Below are 22,601 nucleotides of genomic sequence, written 5' to 3'. Positions count from 1 at the left end.
GACGCCTCTTCGTACAGAGTGTCGACTGTTCTACGCACCGTTTGAGGGCGTGTCGAAGAGACTATTCACCATACGTTAGATGCCCAGCAAATGTTCCAATTCCTCCGACACGAAAGGGGTAGCGATGTGATCTCGCGGCGAGTAAGCTCTATTAGCTTGGTGTATGCCAAGGGCTTGGCATTTGGGCAGCGGGATTGCGACCTGGATAGAGGATGACGGAGGAAGGCGCCTCATCCATTCCTCCCTCTCTCTTCGCTAGCTACATATGTATAGTGTTGATATTGACGAGCTTTACACTACGAGCTACTCCGTACAGTCCCCGCATTTGCCGTGCTTTAACGAGACTCACAATTAGCACAACCGCATGTTGTTGACTAAAGCGACCATCTCTCGTGGTAGCTGCTAAGCCAGCCCAGGCCTGCCTCGGCAAATGCTTGCGGGAGGACAGAGAAAAGGTTTGGTTGGTCTATACGAGCTACCGGGCAACCGAGTCAAGGTCGCTACGAAATCGAATATGCGAGCCAATACCGATTGATGGCCATGCGGTAGCCCCAGGACTCGGGGAGGTGCCCCGACCTCACTTCCCCATCTGTCCCATTTTCTGATTGCGGAGGCTGTGGGGAGGCCATAATCAAGTGTTTATCCTGGCCTGAAATCACGCGAGACAGGAAACATAGGTTTGCCTGACTCTTATTCGGCTATTATACTCGACTAGTGCCGACTAATGCCCAATGATCTTGACGAGCTTGATGAGCTTCACCACAATTAGCCAGTGGATAGAACGATTCCGGTTCAAATCCGGTAGCCCTAATTGCCGGCCCATCCCAATCATCCCGCTGCCAAGCTGCCAATGCGCCAACGAGGTGAAATGCAACGTTGGTCTGAGATCTAGACATGCTGTGAGGCGACATGGTCCGTCTCCACGATTCAACCATGCTGCTGGCTAGCGCAACACGCGACCGCTCTCTTGCAATGAGCGTGATCGCTGATGGAGAACTGCGAGGAGCCGTTCCCATAAAGACTGCTCGAGGCTCTATGGATTCCTGGATCCGGCTCAGTCTTTCACTCACCATCAACTCGAATTACAAAGACAATCACCATGGTAGGCGGCGGCAGCAGCAGCCCCATCATCGATGGCATCGTCAAGAATGACAAGGTGCCATGGTACCAGAAGAGGAACCTCCGCAGCCTCTACCTCTCGTTGGTTCCATTTGCCATGTTCATTGAAAGCACCAGTGGCTTCGATTCGTCAATGATGAATGTGAGCCTCTCTCCGATTTCATGCCTCCTGCCAATCATCCAGACATATGCTAACTCCTGAACCACAGGGTCTTCAAGCACTCAGTTATTGGAACGACCACTTCAACAAACCTGAAGGTGCCATTCTCGGACTTCTAGTCTCCTGCTACAGTCTTGGTGCTATTACGGCCATCCCATTCGTTCCGCTGGTGTCAGACTGGGTGGGCCGTCGCTATTCGATTGTCTTTGGCTCAATCATCATGGTCATCGGCTCGGTGCTGCAAGGGTTTTCTACCAACAGTAAGCAGGTTTATGTCTTCTCGGTTTCTTCATACTAACAAGTCCCTTGCACAGTTGCAATGTTCATCTTCGCACGAATCTTTCTGGGCCACGGCATCGTGTACGCCATTGTTGCTGGTGCGGCTCTCCTCGGTGAGCTCGGCCATCCAAAGGAGCGCCAGTTCCTAGGTTCGATGTTCAATGCCTTCTACTCCGTGGGCGCACTCCTGGGTGCCGGTATTGTGATCCAAACTCAGAAGATTCCGAGTAACTGGAGCTGGCGCCTACCATCGATACTACAAGCCGCGCCTTCACTGATCCAGATCGTGACTGTCTTTCTGATCCCGGAGTCGCCGCGTTGGCTGGTGTCCAAGGACCGACAGGAAGAGGCGCTCGAGCTTCTCATCAAGTATCATGCCGAGGGTGACGCCTCCAGCCCATTGCCTCATGCTGAATTCGCCGAGATTAAGAAAGCTTTGGAGATTGAGAACAACGAGCGCAAGCGTGGATGGCTGGAGGTGTTCCAGTCTCCCGCCATGCGGCGTCGTGCTCTTGTTTCGGGTATGCTGGGGGTCTTCTGCCAGTTCAGTGGTAACGCACTCATCTCTCAATACCTGGTTCCAATCCTTGCCATGATTGGCATCGACGATAGTCAAACCCAGTTGAAGTTCAGCGTCGGTCGTGAAGCTTGGGGCTTTGTCGTTTGCTTCTCGCTAGCTAGCATTACGCCTCGCTTCCCCCGACGTCGGATGTACCTGCTCTGCACGGTCTCTCTTCTGCTCTGCTATAGCGCCTGGACTGCTTCCCAGGCTCGACAGATGATCACTAACTCCGAAGCTGCCGGCATTGCCACTATATTCTTCATTTTTATGTACACGCCGTGCTACAACATTGCCTACAACGCACTTACGTACGTGTACCTGGTCGAGCTCTGGCCATACTACGCCCGCACCAAGGGTATTACATGGTTCCAACTCTGCTCTCGCGCTGCCAGCACCTTTGGCGCACAGGTGAACCCGATCGGATTGAAAGATATCAGGTGGAAATACCTGCTTGTCTATGTCTGCTTCCTTTGTTTTGAGATTTGCTTCATCTATTTCCTCTTCCCGGAAACATTTGGCAAGACCCTTGAAGAGTTGACTTTCTGTGAGTATTCCACCTCATCCAGTTCCCGCATGTGACTAACGTCCCACAGTGTTCGAGTCGGAAGCCGAGAGAGCACGCGAACTCGAGTCTGCAACCTCCAAGGCCCTTGGCCACCATATTGAGCACACCGAAGTCTCTGAGGTGAATGAGATTCCGACCAAGGCACAGGTTTCTGAGAAGGCAGTGGAAGGTACGACTAGACTGTGATTTCACAGTATGAGCATCTCGTCTTGACACTGATGTAGACTGTCGGCGTCTGGCGAGTCATGCAGACTGATACGGAGAGCATGAACTAACTGGCGTCTTCACCAATCTACCCTTGGCCAGAAAAAAAATGCATCCCCAGGTCTTAATTGATGGATGCACCCAGCATGACTATCTATATCTAATAATCTTGATCCAATCCTTGCAGCGAACGACGGACTGACGTGCGGTTTCGGCGCTATGGACTATCTACAGCGCCGGCGGCACGGTGTACCACACTCCCCAATACCATCTACGTAGAATAGGCATCCTGCCAAGTTAATGTGATTCAGCCTTTTGTCTTTACCAGCACCAGCCTTGTCAGAAGAGCCTACAGCCCCTTTCCAGACAGTTTCCATCCTTACTTAGAGACGAGCAACCTAACACGGTCGAAGCACACACAGGCTACAAGGCTCAGGTCTCCTTCGCCCGTTCGGCCTGGGCACCCACTAGTTCCCTAGGTTCTGCTATGACTCGTTCAGCGCGCCACCAACCAGCCATGATTGGGCGTCCATGGAGAAGCAGAATGGGCTGGCTGCTCGGCTCTGCGTCCCGCCTACAGGTATGAAAAATTCACGGCGGTTTTACCAAACATCTCGGATGCTAACCGCGTAATTAATTATCGGGTGTCGACCTCGGAAAGGAAACTGTTCTGCACATAACTTGATTCTGACGCGCTCCACGCTTCCGCCCGTCAAGATAGACACCATTCGCATTCGGTAACTCCAAGCTATGCCCATCAACAGGTTACAGTCTACTTAGAATTCCAGCTATCTTCACCAATCTGGACCTCAAATAGTGCTAATGTAATCTCGACGCGGCGCCACAAGAAAACAGCTCTGGTCGAGCAACACATTCAATGACCTAGAAATGCAGCCTGCCTGTTCACCAGAAACTCACATATCTGCCGAAGCAAACACACAAACCTGCTTCCATGGACGGCACCCGTGCTTATCAAATCCTAGCAAAGCCCGTTTGCATTCTCAGCCGGTTGGGTTAGTGCAGCCAGCATCTAGCTAGGTACCATGATTCGATGGTTTGACTGTTTCAGCCTTCGGCAGCGAATAAACCGCCCAAGTGGGCACAGCCCATTCTTCGCTGGAAGTCTACGCAACAGGTAGGTGAAGGTCAGTGACACCTCATGGATATAGATTTCGTGAAGAATCCGCAGGCTGTGACGACGATGGCCACGAGCACTGAGCATTTAAATATTCTTTTCCCGAACTCCATTCAAGGTATTTTGCTGTATCAGCAACTATTCTTTTATGCAATACTTTCTCCATTGACCTCAACTCGACATGCCTTTACGGCTTCAAGCTATTCGAGACACACCTGCAGGCCAGCTGCTACGAGCACTAGGCTTCCAGGCATCGCTTCCCTACCCAGATGAAGCTGCGGATTTCGAAACCCCCAGATTCGACACCATTACCAGTGATGCGGTGCCTGAGGCGGACTTAACTCTGGAGAAAGCGCCCTCCAAGACCTCCTCTATTGCTGATGACTTGCCACCAAACGAAGCATCCCGCCGTCTCTCTGAGCACGGAGGAACGGACGCTGTCATTGTTGCTTGGTACGAGGACGACCCCGAGAACCCCCGCAACTGGAGCAGTCTGAAAAAGAAATGGACAATGCTCATCATCGTCCTGTACACCTTTGTCGTGTATAGCGGAGCTTCTATCATCGCGCCCACTGCGGAGGTCGTCATGGCCAGATACAGTGTTTCGCAGGATGTGGCTAGCCTCGGATTGTCAATGTACATTGCTGGATGTAAGTGGTGTTTTCGATTACCTAGTCCATCCCCTGTTGACCAAACGAATCATTTAGACGGCATCGGGCCAATGTTCTTCTCTCCCGTCAGCGAGATCCCCTTCGTCGGACGCAATCCTCCCTACCTGTTCTCATTCGTCCTCTTCTTCCTCGTCTCGATTATCCTGGCCGTGGTCGACAACTTCCCCGCCATAGTGGTGCTCCGCTTCCTCCAAGGCCTCTTTGGAAGCCCCGCGCTGGCCAGCGGAGCGGCCTCCATCGAAGACATCTGCGACATGTACGATGCACCGTACGGCTACATCTGGTGGGTGGCGGCGATGTACTCGGGCCCCTCGTTCGGACCCGTCATGAGCGCATACGCCATCAACGACAACTGGCGCTGGGGACTATGGGAGATGGTCATCATGGCGGGCATCGTGCTGGTTCTCCTGCCGTTCCTCCCGGAGACCTGGGCGCCGACGATCCTGCTCCGCCGAGCCAAACGCCTGCGCGCGAAGACCGGAAAGCCATCCTACCTGGCCGCATCCGAACTCAAGCCTCTCAACTTCGGCACCACCCTGCTGCAGGCACTTTACAAGCCCGTCGAGATCTCCGTCAAGGACCCGGCCATCAGCTACGCATGCGTGTACTGCGCGATCGTCTACGCCACCTACTACTCCTTCTTCGAAGCCTTCCCAATCGTCTACTTGGGCGCCTACGCCATGCCGCTGGGTGGGATGACCCTGATCTTCACAACCCTTAGCGTGGGCTGTGCCTTGGGGGTTGTCGCCTACACGCTCTACCTGCGACACTACTTCATCCCGCGGGCGCGCCAGCAACACGCCGAGAAAGGCATGCCCATCGAACCAGAAGCATGGCTCCACGCCGGCCTGGTCGGCGTCTGGGGCGTGCCAGCGGGCCTGCTGGTTTTCGCGTGGACGGCACGAGCAAACATCCACTGGATCGCCCCAACCGCCGGGATCGCCATCTGGGCGGCGTTCTCCTTCGTGGTCTTCCAGAGCATCATCTGCTGGCTGCCGCCGACATACCCGCGGTATGTCGCTTCGCTGTTCGCCGCCAATGACCTCACCCGGTCGTTGCTGGCCGCGGGCTTTGTGCAGTGTACACGTCCCATGTACGTCAAGCTTGGAATCCACCGCGGTGTGACCGTTCTCGCGGGCCTGTCGTTCCTCGGCGTCCTCGGCCACTATGGCCTCTTCATGTTCGGAGCGAGGCTGCGCGCGAGAAGTAAATTCACTGATACGGCTCTGACAGGGCACTAGGTACTCTATGGATCAACCATACAGGAACTGGCGTTTGCGGGGCTTCGTGGGATCGAGGGACATACCCTCAATTGCAATCAGGGCTTGCGTTCTTTGTTGGACAAGTGCTATAACCCTACTTCATACCAGAATCCTGTTCTTAATGAATGCGAACCAAGCGACCGGATTACATTCTCTCCCTGATAACGTTGTGCAATGTCTCATCAAGTCAGCTGAATTCCTTGACTGTTAGCCCTGCGATTGTGTCGTATTAGGAACCCGGACCGCTACTTTACAAAGAGAAATTTTCAATAATGTAAAACCCTTTTAAAAAGCGGGCACGATGAGGGTGAAGGCGGGGGCACTGAGGTTGTGCCATGATCACATCTAAGCGATGGCATCAACAGAAGCTCACAAAATTAGAAAGAATTCTTTGGGTTGGTACAATTTTCACTATCTAGCACTATGGCTGAACCAAAGGTATCACCCGCTTTGAAGCAGAGTGTACCGACAAGGACACCATTCAATTATCGCCAGGTGACAACTGCACAATTATGTCCGTGATCCTCCACGCATCCAAGATACCATTAGCATAGCATGCAACATGGATTCAGTTCTAGCCTTGCCAACAAGAGGCCTAGCATGGAAAGAAAACAGGGCATGGGTATGTGATATGTTCTCCTGTCATGGACATTGTGTGTAATTGCGGGTGCGAAAAAGCTCATGTCGTATTGGAATTATTGCATGCTTATGCGATCATGCTGACTATCATTGCAGACATAGCTGCAGTGAGTGTCGGGGTATTGGGTTGACTGTATGTATTTAGGCCATGACCAACAAAGCCATAAGCCCCAAGAGACCGGCATTGGCATGCATGGTGTTTGCAGCGTTGCCAGGAACAGCAGGTGGAACCGAGGCAGTGGAGGCGGTGGCAGTAGTATGAGTCGTGGCAGTAGAGCTGCTAGTATGGGTGGTCACAGTTGTAGTGCTTGAAGAAAGAGGGGCTGAGCTGCTGGACACAGTGATCGAGGTCGAGGGAATGGAGGTCGATCCTGGTGGACTGCTGGGTGGAAGGCCGCTCGAGACAATAGTATCGGTAGAGCTAGTGTAAGGGATTGAAGTCACAGTAGTGCTGCTGGTCTGAGCGGTAGAAGCAGTGCTGGTGGATGGGATGTCAGAAGTTGAGCTTGACGGAGGACCGGTATAGGGTGGGGGGCATTCAGTGACTGTGACAGTAGAGGTGATCTCGTCTGGGTTAATGTTAGTTAAGAGATGAACCAAGAGCTTTGAAACTTACGGCGAGGGAGAAGATCGACGATTTCCAGAGCAGCTTCGTATGAGATGTCTCGAGCTATGAGATTGTTAGTCTTGTTGGTTATGGTGGTGATAGGCCAAGCGTGGCGGAACTCACCAACGAGGGCACCAACGAGCTTCTCATGATCAGCGACATTGAGAGCAAGAGCTGCCAAATGTTAGTTGACCACGGTTTCCAAAAGATCCGCTGGACTTACCAAGAGTAGCGGAGTAGAGGAAGGCGACCACGACGCCGAACAAAGCGATGGTCTTCATGATGATCAAGGCGGAAGGTAAGAGTTGGCGTTAGCAGGTAAAGTGTAATAGTATTGGAGTATTGGGTGATGGGTATTGGGTATCCAAGTTCACCGAGGGTCTGGTCCAAAGGAGCGACACAGAAGGAGATGAATGAACTTGTAGATGAGTTGTAGCCGTAAGAGTGAGGATGTTGCTGATAAGAAGCGAGAGGAGTGCGAGGCAGGTTTATGTAGTTGGAAATCGAAAAAGAAAAGATCAATCACTGGCACTCGCACTAGTGCGATTTCGGGGTCGATCTCGTTGCGCACAGCAAGAAGCCAGTCATTCACAGGCAGGTGCGCTTCCTCCAAGATCGCGATCACGGCTGTGCGCTGCGCGTGAATAATCAATCCGGCGTCTCTGATTTTCCGCCGCCTTCCACAGAGCTGCAAGCTGCCGGCGGAACTGGAGGTCACTGGAGCGACGGGAAATATCGTTTCAAATAATGTGCCACCTTATTCATAGTCTGTATCATGTATTGTTGTCGTCGTCGTCGTCGCTGTCGTAACCGGAATGTTTGAGGGATGATGTGTTCCCCTGAGGTATACACAAGTACGGTGTAACTGGGCCTCAGCCTCACTTGGCCCCAATTCGGAGGCCGGGATCAACTTCGGCTATCTGCAAGCCCCGCAGATCGTTTGCAGGAGGAATAAAGATCTGTCATACTTTGGAGGGCCTTCTGATCATCTTGCTTGCATCAAGTCGCAGATCTTCAGGACCATGCTGCCAAATCATGGCCACCCTCGCTACACAAGCTACAAGCAAGCATGAGAAGTGAGGTGAGAGGGGAGAGGGACGTTGCCTTTCCCACTAGCGTCGGCTACTCCCGACGCTAGAGAGGTGCTTAACTAGTCAACTAGACTATGCTAATTAAGCATATGACAGATGCCGCTTTACCAGGCCTCTCGCTGTTCTAATAAAGAGAACTTTTGCGCCAAACACAAGGCCAACAAACAGTGATGGACACAGAAAGATGCCGCCGACTGCCCTCAACGAGAATTGAACGATTGTTAAGAAGCGGGAACAAACGGGATCAGATCAGACAGCTAAACAGGTCGAGCACACGGAGGGGATCTGATAGCTGACAAGGGGGTATCAAGGCAATTGGTCTTGACGGAGAATAGCCCAAACAACGATACTTCGAACTTCAGAGGACCAAGACAAGCGCATGGATAGGGAGCATGGTCAAGCAGACAACAAGGGCTAAACACACCAAGGATGTGGATCAAAAGGCCTAGGTTTCATATTGTCGCACTCACTATGGTGGAACTGGTGACATATCAATTACAATGCCCTCTCATTCATCATACCCGCGTGGAGTAATACATACATCATGCCTCCGTTGGGATCAAGCTGTAAGCTTTTGATTCAGACCAGTTCTGCATGGCAGCATGATCCTTTGGTAAATTACACAGGTGGATCATATCGGTTGCTCCCGCAGTGTGACATGTAGTACAGTGGTCCGCCGTACCTGTGCCACAACATCACCCTCAGCTCAAGTTCGAGTGACAAAGCACGTTGTATGAACTGCGACTTCATCAGAAACAGAATTGGACTCTGCGCGGTCCATGAAGAGTGCTCGATATCTTTCGAGAGTCTGGCCCAAGATTTGACGCAGCATGCTGAGCTGATAAATTCCCTTGGTGCGCATTTGAACGCTCGTCACTCTTCCTCGTTCAGTCGCTTGCATGCACCCTTTCTCCTCCTTGACCATTGGCATATTCGTTGCCGGCTATATCACTGCTCGGTGGGATCTTGTCACTCGGCTTTACGAACTCTCTCTTTTCGCCTGGGACCACGGCGTGATTGTATGTTTACTTGAAGCTGATTTCTTCGCAAACTAATGTCTCGATAGACCAGGGCGGCAAAGGCATTCGCCATCATCTCCCTCCTCTTCGTTCTGATTGCGATCCCTCTCGATCGGATTGCAGCACATGAGTCTGTAGTGGTGGGTTGTTCTAGCATAAAGAGAATCGCGGCTGAGTGTTGAAGCATCCAAGGTCTCAGATACACGGCATATCTGCACGAGAGCAACTTCGAAGGCGGGGCTCCTTCTAAAGACCTGAAAATATGTCAAAATGGTCGAAAACGATGATGGCATGTTACGAGTTTTCTGGCCCAACAATCTCACTCGCTCCACCACACCCGGTGTGATAGTTGGGTGGAGGAATTCCGCGCTGGATTTGTTCGTCATTACAATCCTGGAAGATGTCGAGGTATGCCATTTACTTCAACAACCTGTCCTGGGGTCTGATGTCCTTAGGTACGCAGCGTCGAAACGGCTCTGAGAATGGGCACGCTTTTCAGGAACAGCTTGTATCCTGTCACTCGAATCTTCCAGCTTTGTGACAAGCCAAACATGCACGTCCTGGGCACGCTCAACCATCCAGATCTCCCAGAAGTATTTGACCCTTCGAAATTGTGTGCCTTTATACTGCCAACCAGCAAGAGGCCATATCTGTACTGTCCAACGGACACCGGCTTATCTGTCCAGATCATCCTGTTCGATCCCCCGAATCCCACTCAACTGCAATACATGTCCCTTGAGCCAATCTCACTCACATTCGGCCCACCCGCCACCTCCAAGATGGTAGTATCTCAGTCAGGAGACGAGATCGACGCTGAAGAACATCAGGAGCGCAAGTCAGCAACTCGGCTGGTTACAAAGCTTCGCTTTCACACGGTTGTTCGGCATTCGGCCACGAATAAGGACGTTGCACTGAACACTATTCTTCGCCAAATCAACTGCGCTCAAGAGGTAGCTGATCTTCTGCAAAAGAATAGCCCCCTCGTGGGACCTCGCAGGAAGCGAAGCTTGTCTGTGAGCGAAAGGGTTGTCGAGTCGGCACAATCACTCTATGCCTTTGCTGCGTGGAATCTGTGGAATCTATTCATGACTTCTGCATACCCTACTCTGCTTTGGCTCTTCAAGGTTGCCATCATCGTGCATCGAGTTGTGGCAGAGGCGGTTCTCCAGATCCTAGAATGGCGTCTGCCCTTCCAGGCGAGACGACTCATGCAGGGCCAGACTGTGGTCAAGGGTGGATTCGCTCTGAAAGACATATCTGCCTGCTGTCAGCAAGTTCACCTGCGGCTACAGCAATTCTCGTACTATCCGACCCAGTACTCACTGCTTCAGAAACGGCATGCGACATGGTCCTCGTTCCCAACTACTAACAGTGATTACATCCGCTTCTACAATTCACTCTGGCTAGTTGCGAATGATGTCATCATCGGTATTGCTCTCGGGAGCTTTATCAACGACAATGCTCGGACTACCGCACAGTTCATCGGCGATGTGCTTGATCAATATATGATTGAGGGTCTCAAACGGATGATACGCTGGCTTATGTCGTACCCAGGTGGCCTCAAGCTCAACACCGAACTGGCTGCGTTTTTAGGTGACCTGTTCTTGTGGGTGATCGAATACTGGTCCTCCACGTTACTCCTGGTCATTCTTCCCAGACTTCCAATCATTGTCTATTTAATAGGCTTCTCGTCATTCGCCGGTGCCAGTATGCCGATTGCGATCTTTTCTGATCTGCTCAGTCTGATGACTATCCACATTTATTCATTCTATGTTGCCAGTGCCCGCATCTTCAATTGGCAGCTCACCATTATCATCAGCTTATTCCATCTATTCCGAGGGAAGAAACGAAATGTCTTGCGAAATCGAATTGACAACTGCGATTATGACTTGGATCAGCTGTTGCTCGGTACCATTTTGTTTACATTGCTCTTCTTCCTGCTCCCGACAGTCGTGGTATTTTACTTGACATTTGCTTCGGCAAGAATGGCCATCATTTCTCTGAAGGCGACATTAGACGCCTGCCTGGCGTTTCTAAACCATTTCCCGTTGTTTGCATTAATGCTCAGGATCAAAGACTGCAAGAGGCTGCCTGGAGGCCTCCACTTCCAATTACTCGATACGGAGCAGATTCACGTGCCTCGCCAGGAGGAGACTCAGCAAGAGGGCCGAGATGAGGGCGAAGACGCAAGCAGCGAAGACAGCGAGACAGGATCCATTTCGATGAGTGTGGCTTACATCTGTCTGTCGTCGACGCCGCTGTCTCTGAGGCAGATCTTCGAGCAGTACTTTCAGTTGTGGGCACGTATCCGGCGGCATTATCTGTCGCCTAAGGTGATGCTGAGGCTACTGACGGGACGCTTTGTTCCACCTCTTGGGAGGAACGAGATGTATGGGCTCCAATACTCGGCCCTACCACGAGATAGGGCCACGATTGGAGAGGTATGGGACAGCTTGAGTGAATTGCATCCCAATGATTCTGCCACGAAGAAGTCTTCACCATCTCTGCATAATGAATCCCTCGGAGTATATGGCAATACAATTGGAAGGTGTTGGAAATAGCCGTTTTAGATTCGGTGTATAGGAATTGAAGTAGCTTTGAAAGTAGCTCCGCACTGTGTCGTTGAACACCTCGTATTGTTATTGCTTCCCAGCTGTGCGATTTCCGCTGTCACAGAAGGGGACAACCCAAGGAAGGTGCACTCGGAGGGCAGTTGACGTCACCAGTGCCCGTAGAGAGAGTCCGGTGGCTCTTGCCCAGCGTTCACAACCAAGTGCCTTCCCATCTGCATCAAGGCAATCCAGCATCCCATTAGAGAATATTCTTTACGCTCCCATACGCTGCGATTGACTCATCACTAGCTAGAGACCCTTCCTCTTGTCGACAAGCCATTCGCCTACTCATCCTGGACTCGAAGTGCACCAGAATCATGCCCAAGTGCCCAGAATGTGGCGGCAGCGTAGACCTGACCAAGGATGGCGAATGGGGACATTGTGCAAGCTGTACGTCAATCAAGGCATTTTTACTAGATAACACTGATTTTTGCAGGCAATAATGTATGATCTCGTTCCCGAGGGATCGAGCCACTCTGCTAACTTCACAGATTATTGAAATCAAGGAAGCTACAAAGCAGGCAGAATCAACAAACAACACTGGAGGACCGTCGAACAAGGACAAGAAGTGAGTCGGCGGTATAGATGCTTCCATGGTGCATAGAAGAAAATCTGTCTTCATATATGAATCATGGTGTCTTGTCATTCAACAAGTCTGAAATCCGCGGTCAATGATAATTTGAGTGTGCAAATATCATCGAGCTTTCGTCACCATGTCACCGATGTTATACTGTCCCGCCACCCTTCTGTGATCTACTATTCACTTCTTCCCTATGTTCTCCCTGTCGAAGAACTGTGGTCAGAGTCAGACTCAAAGTGACCCTGTGCGGTCTTATTTCTTCTCTTCTCATTCAATCATCGTTCCGCGACGCCAGCAACTGCCGAGCGACCGCTCAATATAACCATTGCTTCCAAATTAGGAACAAACCATGGCCGGCTTCGAGAAGCTGTCGGCAGTCCAGATACCTACATGAATTATGGAAAGAGGTTTGGTGGCGGGCTTAGGCCGCCATGTGTGGAGTGCGAGAGAAGTGACTGGCCCGACTCGAGCAATCGGTACCTCGTTTGGCATAAGGCGATTCCATTATGTGTGGTGGCAAGGCCGCCCTGATAAGGCGCTGGATTGGGTAGGTCACCTGAGGTGCAAGGGACCATAGTTGAAGTGATTTATATGAGGCAATCTGGACCAGGTCGGCCGACAGATTGGCCGGTGGCACGGTCCAAGTCCGACTCAATCGCAGCAGATGCGAGTGCAGCGGGCACAGTCACTATCAAGCAGCCATCTCCTTTAGGCCCGTCCACTACCGTATGAAGGCTATCATCCGAATGGTGCAACATGTCCATACCAAACATCCTTTGCCTGCAGTCCCATCACCCACGGTGCGTCGGTCGGTCGGCTTGAACTAGCCCTAGTTCGAGGTACGAGGTACCAAGTATTCGTAGTACAGCGGCTCAGAACGTGGTGTGCGAGGCGCAAACCGGGAACCCTAGAAGGATTAAAAAGTGCCGCAAGCATTCCTGTCTGCTAATGATCATGCCAGGGTCCCAATATACTATTGCCGGTAATTGCTACGCGCCCCCTAGTCTCATTTCTCTGCAATTGACTAGCAGCAGAGGAATAGCCTGCAGCCCGGCAAGGGCACTGACAGCGGTCCAATAAGGAAGATTGTGTGCCTGCGGGAAAGTCGTTGGTTCTATGGATTATGTCAGAAGCCTAAGGGATTCCGCAACTTGACCGCACGAGTTCCCACCCATGCGCAGTAACTGGATATGGAATCGCACGGAGAAAGAGACTCAGTCGGCCCAAGGAAGCCTGGCGCGGGTCGAGCTCCCCTTCACCAGCAAGCGAGTGTCAGCATTGTCTCAACCTGTTGAATGCTTGCGCGGTTCTATTTTAACCTCTAACCGATTTGATCAGTTACACTTCTTGGCGTCAGGACTCCAAAGGAGCCCAGTTCGCTGGGACCTGGGTCGTTCTCAATCTGGGATTTATCCATATGACAACTGTCTGTGGAGTGTTTGGCAATAATTTCTCCCCAGTTCCAACCCGTCTCGCTTCCTTGTCTACATCCAATCATTGGGTATGATTCGTGGTGTGCCAGCAAGCCACCAAATCTTGCAGACGGTCATCGGGGTGCGAAAACTCGTATGTCCCTTCATACATACGCCGACCAATTCTCGCCGCTTTTCCATTCCTGCTTCCTGATTTGAGGCGGACAATCTAATACCTTGATCCTATTCCTCTAGTCGGCCAAAGGACAAGGGGTTGCGTTGAGCCGGTGGGCTGCTCTTAACTCGATATCAATTCGTGACCCGAGCGAGATGCCTATCTTTCGAGCACATTGACCTCTCTGAGTCTCAGTTACCTGTTGACCGTTGGTTCTCTCGAAAACAGAGATGTTGAAGTCTTGCATGCTGGATTTGAAGGCATGTCAAGATCGATGAGGATCCAGGATCTGCTATCACCATCAGTGACTACATCTGATGGGAACCGCACCCAAAGTCGAAACTCAGGCTTGACGCCTGGATCAGGTTGTGACAGAACAATCACATCCAACAAGCAGAAGCAGAAGCCTATCAATCATGTGCAATCGAAACAGCCCATACTGAATCTTCTAACATGGGATCTCCCACCAGATGAAGGACTTGTTGTCTCACGGAAGAAACGGAAGCGTACTCCTGAAGACGTGACACTGATCAGAAACCCTAGGAGGCTTCCTAGATTTTCAGTCAATGTCTTCAACGCCGAGCCGGCCAACGCTTATCCAATCCCGTATCAGGGTATTGTACCTCGAATGATCAAATATTGTAAGCTTTCTCAATGTTCATGCACCTATTTTGCACTAATTGTACTGGGAGACGTTCAAACATGGGCAATAGAGCATGGGACAGCTTTACAGATTGAGGGGCATCCCAACCCCTACCACTCACTCGTCTTCCCCTATGCTCTCCATCACGGTGCCCTTTTCGAGTCCATGGTATGTATTGCTCGCACATCTTGGCTCCTGCAGGAGGGCATACCGTGGCAACAAGACAAGGCGCTAGCATACCATCGAGCAAATGCTTTTGCAACACTTGGCCTTAGGATGACATCGGAGAACACCTGCGCAGATGACACCACAATCTTGACGATTGCAGCCCTTTCCACAGTAGATGTAACCTCATTCTCTCCATCTACTAGCTGTATTCGCTAACCAAGGTTCAGTACTTGCTGGGCATTCACGATGGTGCAAAGAACCACATTGATGCTATGGACAAGATCCAAAAAATTAGATCTGACATCAGCGGTGACTCCCCCTGGGGGAAATTGATCCTCATCACTATGAAATCGTAAGTTCGGCGATCTACTACATCCTTCTAAATTTGACGCGTTCAGCTATGATCAACTGTGGAAATTCGTGAAAGAACAAAATGAGGCTACTGCAGGGCTCGCCCAGTTGGCTATTGACTCGCCTCTTCGAAACGAATTACCTGTCTATTCATCACCTCCTTTCAACACGAAAGTCTGTGAAGCACTTTCCAAAGTTTCTCCTGCCTTCAACGATATGGCAATTTCAGGAGAATTGTCCCTACAGATCATTGACATCCTGGCCAACCTGTCGAGTCTCATCAAAGACGGAACCGTATCGAGCCCCATCACGAGTCCACGTAAATCCGAAAAGTCAAGGCGGAATTTGCTCCATTCAGTCATTGATCTTCGATACCTCTCCGTCATGGGGATCACCCCCATAGAACGTTACCTATGTTATGGACTCATCGCCTGCTCATATACCTTACATTTCAAGGGTGGGATCATGGGCGAAGATCACATTGAATCTCTTCAAGAGGTGGAAGAGATGATGGTGGGCGGTGACAATCTACCATTACAAGATGCTCTAGTTGACGCCCATGGAGAATGTCTAGTCTGGACCTTTACTGCAATGTCTGGGGCTCTGGCCATGTCAGAAAATTTCTCTGCAACGTCTAGGCTTATTGATTATGCATTCGATCAATTTCCTGACGAGATGGCACAGTGGAAGGTTCTTTCGAAGATCCTGCAGAAATTTCTATGGTGTGAAAACCTTCTAATGTTTTGGAGAAGCATTTGGCACAAGGCAATGGTTCGACGTTCAGGACGCGACAATCATCTCAAAGGGGCCCCCAGTTGATCACTTGACGTTTTGTGTTTTTAGTAAGAGCACTTACTGCCGACAGCCTCAACATAAGCACCAGAGGCAGGATCACATGGGGGTGGGAACGCCGTGCCCAACAGCATTGGGGTTCGGTCGGCACAATAAAGGCTTTGTACTTTGGCTGGCCATCAATAACAGTTCCACTCGGTGCTCCGTACTAAAGACAACTTGGACGACCCGAAAGGATTCAACGCCTAGCATAAAGCTCAGTTACGTAGGAGCCCTTACCTCGCTACCTTTCATGTATTAACTGGGACTAAGTCGTTCACCAGCTCCGCGTCCACGACGAAGAGACTAGGTTACGAGAATCAGAAAGGAATAGTAACGCCTTGGCGAGTGAATCATAGCGATCTGGTTGAATTTGATCACTTCTGTCCAATTTCATGACTTTCTAAACACAAATTCGTCCAATTTTGCTGCCGATCCCCACCATTGGGTTTCTCGGGTTGTTCATGTCTCGTCCATGGTCTGCCACTGGAGGTTTCCTGGTATCGACGCAAACGCACAATCTGCTCAAGCCGGCAGATTCTAGACTTCTGCTGTTGCTTGTAAACCAAAACCTCCTGCGCCCTTCGGCCGAGAGAGTCTTGCAGATATTGCAAGCTTCTCTCACACGGTGATTACTTCTCAACAAAGCTGACATCAATCAACAGCGTTGCACCGTCAAAGGCAGTTTGGCCTATCGTACCACTTCCCACACAGCTTTATTCGAAAACCGGGCCTTACCTCCGCGTTGATGCAAAGTCCGATAAGGCTGAAGGATTTAGAGTTCTGAGTCGAGAGAGTCGCGTACTCCCAACAAAATATCGTGCAGCGGGGTTGTCGCATTGATCGGTTGATCAGCCCGAGCTCAAAAATTACATGGATGCGGTACAAGTTATGCAAGTCGGGACCGGATTCACCCATCAGGCCCACCGGCTCACAGGAGTGATCACATGCAGTTCTGTGCGAGTATGGAGTATCCAGTACGTTCACACCTATCGGCCGAGGTAGCATGATTCATGCTAGCCTCAGCGTGGTTTGATCGCCGAGGTGAGTGAAACAATGGCCCCCATAAGGCTGCGGTCCCCGGTCACTTACATTGAACGTCCACAACAGGCGAAAAGCCACATGAACACCTTTCTTTCTTTCCATCAACAGGGGATTGGAAGCCGTAGCCAGATGGGATGGTATGTTCACCGAGCCATTCGAGTTTCGAATCAAGTTCGCGTCAAGCGGAAGGGATATGCTCGCAACAATGATACTCTCCGACCACAGTTGTCGGCGCATTTCTGGCATTCAGGCCGCCCACGGAGCTTCTTCCGTCTCCTCACATGAGGATTAACTACGGCTGCTACCTGTTTGAAAACAGCACACTACAATACTGAGATACACATATGGCTACTGGACTCCCGCGGAAGCCTGGTTAATTATCGGGCGACCTATCCTCGTACAGCCAACTAGAGGGGAGTTGCACACCGAGTTCGAATTCCGTAGCAGGACGTTGCGCGCGAAGGAACCATGCGCGTTGAATCAAGCTTCATCCACCGCTCCCTTTTGATTGATTCGGCTTCCTGCATCCTCCTGCATCCTCCTGCGCCCCGGGCTCGTTCTCTGCAAGAGCTAGGCAATTATGAGGGCCTGCAACTTCCCAACTTGCTTACTGGCTAATCCTGGATTCGGATTCAGACCCTCAATTGGGCTATTCGTTGATGGCGGTGGTTTGTCCTTTAATGTACAGGTGCCTAGCCAGCACCGCGAGATCAGGCATCCCGGCATGTTCACTCAGGCGTGCCATGGAGCCCGTCGGCAAACCGGCTAACTGGGTAAACGAGTCCGAGATCCTGCTACCATGCTAGTTCGGATCGAAGCTGATATGCCTGCTGCTTTTATTGCATACTAAATTACTGATTGACTCGCGAAGAAGGGAAAAAACCATTCCAAGTCCGCACTCCACTTTGATTTGAAGTGGGTTTACTTTGCACCGGGCGCAGGACCACCTGGTAAACTGATGGAAAGACATCAACGGCTGTTCTTTGCAGGTGCATATATGACTAATGAAGTGGCGTCGCCTAGGACGCTCTACCGGTACTTCCCAACAGAGATGCACAGCGGTGCACAGCGGCATTTCCAGTACAGGTTCTTCTCCGTCGAGGAGGGTCTAATCCTTCCCCACGCAACAAGTGGTCCTTCGATGAACACGCTGAGGGAGTGTCTATCCTCTGCCGTCTGTGAATCCTGTAGAGGACACGTACTCTGTACTCCACTCTCCGTTCATGTACGAAACCGGCGATCGGATGTCGCAACAATCTACCCATTTCAGGAATGTGAGACGTAATGCTTATCTTCCATGTGGTCCGACACAACCGAAGAGGTGTTGGATTGCCAGATTGCTCGAAATCCCAGTTTAAGCACCTCCAGCGGTACTTACTAGGCCAGAGTCATCCTTTGCTTGACCACATATGGATGCAGACCTCTTCGTCTGCCGCAGTTACCTCTTGGTCAGTCACGCAAATGGTATGTGAGAGTATGGAGAGTACGCAGCCCGTCACAGTGGTAGGGGTCGTATTTCAAACAGGCTAGAACAATCACACAATTGACAAGGCCAGTGAATATGTACGAAGGTTTTCCTTGGCTGGATATACTTCTTCAAGTCAGTGTGTCGACTATTTCTTCTTCGATCTATACAGGGGTGCGATATACCACTCTGGATACAAGAGGCGAGTTTAGAGCCAGTGGGAATACGGAATCGGGCTTTAACATTTCCATCTTGGTGCTCCTTACTCCATTCTCTCGATGGAGCGAGAACACTGTATCGTCTTTTCACCCTAAGACCTGTCGAACGACCTGTTCCAACCTGTCCACGAGCGTATCGATTTCAGATCTCGTGATGTTATACGGCGGCGCAATCTGAACGCCATCGCCACTATAGCCATCCGCCATGCCTGACATGGGTATCAGACTGAGTGAGTGATCTACAAGTGCGGTCTTGGAGACGAGGGATGCGACTTTTCGTTCTGCAGGGAATGGCTGCTTTGTACGCTTGTCAGAGACGAATTCAACCTATTTCAAACCATGTTATTTTAGCATTGTCATCGGAACGGGAGTCATTCTGCCCCCAACAGACGCAGAGTTGAAAAGTGGTGCATGTGGACTTACTCCCCAGAAGAGGCCACGTCCTCGGATGTTTCCGACGTTCTTATGATCTCCAAGGCGTTGCTTCAAGGTATTTTCCAGATAGGCACCCATTTCACGAGCGTTCTGGAGCAAGTCTTCGTCCTGGATTACCTGCTGGACCTCGTAGGCGGCTGCACAGGCCACGGGATGGCCTTGATAGGTCTGGCTGTGCGAGAAGATGCCTGTGCCGTGTCTCAGGGATTCTACGACCCGCTTATTGATGAGCAGGGCGCCGACGGAGGCATAGCCGGCTCCAAGTCCCTTTGCGACGGTTTGAAGATCGGGCACCACGCCCTCTTGTTCCCAGGCGTGCAGGGTGCCTGTCCGCCCCATTCCGGACATCACTTCGTCGAGGATGAAGAGTGCGCCGTGCCGGTTGCACACTTCCTTGACGGCTTTGAAATAACCCGGTGTCGCGGGCACAGAACCGAGGGTCTAGGTGGCAAGCACGTATTGGGTCAGCACATCTAAGTTTGGGAGACACCGATCGTCTCTTACCGTGCCAGCCACAGTCTCAGCGATGAACGCACACACAGTATGCGGACCGACGGCTTGAAACTCGTCATCCAGCTCCTGAGCCAGTCGAGACACATACGCCTCGTCACTCTCACCGTCCTTTTGACCCCTATACGGGTAACAGGGAGAAACATGCGACGTGTTGGTGCTGAGAATCGGGTTGTAGATCTGCTTTCGGGCAACATGGCCACCCACAGACAAGGAGCCCAACGTGTTTCCGTGGTACGATTGCCGGCGCGCAATGAACCGTGTTCGCTCTGGCTGCTTCTCAGGAAGCTCCAGGAAATACTGTCGCGCAATCTTCAAAGCTGCCTCGACCGCCTCGGTTCCTACCACCAAGAAAACCATGTCGTCAGTCAATTAGCTAGGACATGGCAGACTCAACCCGTGCACGTCTCTCCCTTGTGCTACGCGACCATGCAACCAACTACTTCTCAATCCTCCCCCGCCCCACAAAAACTTCAATCACACCTCCCTCTCGACACAATTGATCACTCACCAGAACTGACGACAAAGACCTTCGACATCCTTCCCCCCGTCGAGTCAACCAAGACCTTGGCCAACTTCTCTCCCGCCTCGGTCGTGAACAGCGGCGCCCACGAATACGCGACCTGATCCAACTGCCGCATGATCGCCTCTTTCACGCGCGGATGATTGTGCCCGATGGAAACCACCGCGGCGCCGCCCGTAGCATCCAGGATTTCCCGCCCGTCGGCCGTGTATAGATAGGCGCCTCTGCTGCCCACGATCCGCGGCGGCGTGTCGCCGATGTTGGTGTACAAGACGCCGCTCTCCTCATCACGGAGGGCGTCCACGACGGATGCCTCGTGCTTGTTCGGAGCTCGCGCCGTCGCTGCCTGTGCGCTGCTGTCGGCAAGACTCTGGCGGGTGTGGAAGCTGCGCGCCGGCGCGCACGCCTGCCATATCGGCCTGGGCCTGGCGGAGGTGGCGCGGCGGCCGGTCCGTCGAGCCAGCCGAGCCCACAGACATTGGCTGCCGGATACGATAGACCGTTGCATGCTTCCTCCTCCCATATAGACTGCCCCTGCTCTACTACCTGTGTTGATAGGTGTGCTGCACTCCTTGCCGGCGGTGGACGAAGCTCAGCTCAGCTCGGCAACGCCCGCCTCAGAGCAGTGTGGCACCCCAAGTTGTTATTTAACTAGGGCACGTTTGAGGATGCCCCCCCCTCTCCTTTTTTCTTTTTTTGGGAAATTCGCGGTACTCCAAAACCCAAAGGACTGTTAATCAATCAGTGCTGCGAGTTTGCCAGCATTATGCATATATATATTATATATGCCCCGAACTGTCCTGCACCGATTACCACATTCGTATGGGAAAGGGAGCATGGGCGAGCATGAGGGAGTGGACGGGGAGAGCGTCAGGCGAGCGCGAGGGCGTTGCAGGGGAGCAGCCAGTGAGCACGCCCAAAGGACACGGCCAGGGGACGCTATTTAGTTCCCCAGAGCCGGCAATAATTTCCCTGTACTAGCGAGCTAAAACCAATCTAAAACGCTTGCTGCCTAAACTAATTAAGCTACATCTTTCGCTGTAGCAGCTCACATGACACTGGAGTCCCGTGATCAACCCTGCGAACTCAAAGTGAACCCAAAAGAACCTAAAGTAGACACAGGGCGCCTTGAACAGACCCTCTTCAGGAACCTGAAGTGAATCCCAGGAGCACCGAAAGGAATAGTTCAGGGGCCCAAATGGGTGTATAATAGGAATCCATTTCTGACCTTAGAACCTAAATGACCGCTCGATGGATTCTCAAAGGGCCGTGATACAAAGGTATAGGAAACAGCCCAAAAAGGCTCCTGCTTGGCATTTTCAGGGTCTAACGGATGGCCACCGTTGACAACTTTGTCCCTCTCTTTCTGTCTGCTACTGTACTGTACGGTGGTTCCCGAAACCGCCCTCCCCTTTGCGTGACCCGTGTGAAACTGGACGCGATTACACGAATGACCGGAGCGGTTGGACTGAATGGTGCCTCGATGACTCGAAGGCAGCGCAGAAGGAGTCCCTAGAGGGGATGAGCTATTGGTCTTCCTTGGTTGAATTAGATTCCCTGTTGTGTGCCGGCGGCGTGCATGTCTCATGCCTTGACTGCTGGGAAATGGATTGGGCGTTTCTGGCTGGTGGGGGGCTAATCGGATGAATTATGGTCATGCGGACTGGAAAGCTGGTTGAGCAAGGCAGATTCATGCGAGCAGTGCGTTGGACAAAGGCTGCCCTTCTGCCTGGCTGGGCGGAGATTGGTAGGGGTTGACCGACCGGACTGGCGACAACGTCGGGCATGACTAATGGACAAGGATCCGTCTAGAGTCGTGCAGACGTCTATCCTTAATAAAGAGACCATAATATTGGATAGGATAGCCCTGGCCTACGGAATTTGGCCAGCTGAGAGCATAGTGTTACTCATTCCGCGCGGAAGTTAGCGGGCATGGATCGAGGGACGAGCTGATGGGTCCCCAACGATGGGATGAAGGAAGGGGAGACGGGCATGCAGTAAACCTCACACTCCCTTTGTCGTAGGCAAACGGGGACAAAGACCCACATCAGCACCGCCCTCTCGTCACCAGCCAATCCACTCTCGACGTTCCTATTATCAGGTAAGTAAGAGAAACTATGTGCAATGGTTAAACATGGTTGATCACGAGGTGAAGAGTCGCCGACTGGTTGCTTCCACGACTTTCCGCCATATTATTCGACCTTCGACGGCCTTGCAAGGACTATCCACTACTGGCATCGCGCTGGTAGTGGTCGGCCCGAAATAGTGGACCCTTTAGTCGCCGTGAAGGCAGAACAATCAGCTCCTCCTTCTCACCCGGC

At 51.8% G+C, this 22,601-nt stretch overlaps 6 protein-coding genes across 6 annotated transcripts; 5 read left to right on the top strand and 1 right to left on the bottom strand.

Annotated features, from left to right (window-relative positions):
• Positions 1 to 1,099: 1,099 nt before the first annotated feature.
• On the top strand, positions 1,100 to 2,871 carry A1O9_00514 (uncharacterized protein; the record flags this gene model as incomplete). Its single annotated transcript, XM_013409677.1, has 4 exons — positions 1,100 to 1,261; positions 1,329 to 1,539; positions 1,594 to 2,664; positions 2,714 to 2,871. The coding sequence occupies 4 exons, from the start codon at positions 1,100 to 1,102 to the stop codon at positions 2,869 to 2,871; spliced, it is 1,602 nt and encodes a 533-aa protein (XP_013265131.1).
• A 1,334-nt stretch (positions 2,872 to 4,205) lies between these two features.
• On the top strand, positions 4,206 to 5,936 carry A1O9_00513 (uncharacterized protein; the record flags this gene model as incomplete). Its single annotated transcript, XM_013409676.1, has 2 exons — positions 4,206 to 4,674; positions 4,732 to 5,936. The coding sequence occupies 2 exons, from the start codon at positions 4,206 to 4,208 to the stop codon at positions 5,934 to 5,936; spliced, it is 1,674 nt and encodes a 557-aa protein (XP_013265130.1).
• Positions 5,937 to 9,193: 3,257 nt separating this feature from the next.
• A1O9_00512 (phosphatidylinositol glycan, class Q) lies at positions 9,194 to 9,563 on the top strand (the record flags this gene model as incomplete). The annotated part of the gene is made up of 3 exons (XM_013409675.1): positions 9,194 to 9,313; positions 9,361 to 9,453; positions 9,498 to 9,563. The coding sequence occupies 3 exons, from the start codon at positions 9,194 to 9,196 to the stop codon at positions 9,561 to 9,563; spliced, it is 279 nt and encodes a 92-aa protein (XP_013265129.1).
• Positions 9,564 to 9,583: 20 nt separating this feature from the next.
• A1O9_00511 (uncharacterized protein) lies at positions 9,584 to 11,874 on the top strand (the record flags this gene model as incomplete). Its single annotated transcript, XM_013409674.1, has 2 exons — positions 9,584 to 9,721; positions 9,769 to 11,874. 2 exons carry the CDS (start codon positions 9,584 to 9,586, stop codon positions 11,872 to 11,874), a joined length of 2,244 nt encoding a protein of 747 aa, XP_013265128.1.
• Positions 11,875 to 14,354: 2,480 nt separating this feature from the next.
• A1O9_00510 (uncharacterized protein) lies at positions 14,355 to 16,073 on the top strand (the record flags this gene model as incomplete). Its single annotated transcript, XM_013409673.1, has 2 exons — positions 14,355 to 15,074; positions 15,261 to 16,073. 2 exons carry the CDS (start codon positions 14,355 to 14,357, stop codon positions 16,071 to 16,073), a joined length of 1,533 nt encoding a protein of 510 aa, XP_013265127.1.
• A 2,826-nt stretch (positions 16,074 to 18,899) lies between these two features.
• Positions 18,900 to 20,803, bottom strand: A1O9_00509 (uncharacterized protein; the record flags this gene model as incomplete). The annotated part of the gene is made up of 4 exons (XM_013409672.1): positions 18,900 to 19,139; positions 19,236 to 19,688; positions 19,752 to 20,098; positions 20,269 to 20,803. The coding sequence occupies 4 exons, from the start codon at positions 20,801 to 20,803 to the stop codon at positions 18,900 to 18,902; spliced, it is 1,575 nt and encodes a 524-aa protein (XP_013265126.1).
• Between the last annotated feature and the right edge of the window lie 1,798 nt (positions 20,804 to 22,601).

This window comes from Exophiala aquamarina, assembly GCF_000709125.1.
Source record: "Exophiala aquamarina CBS 119918 chromosome Unknown aczIA-supercont1.1, whole genome shotgun sequence".
In the NCBI taxonomy this organism is placed as follows: domain Eukaryota; kingdom Fungi; phylum Ascomycota; class Eurotiomycetes; order Chaetothyriales; family Herpotrichiellaceae; genus Exophiala; species Exophiala aquamarina.
This window is presented reverse-complemented; position numbering and strand designations above follow the sequence as displayed.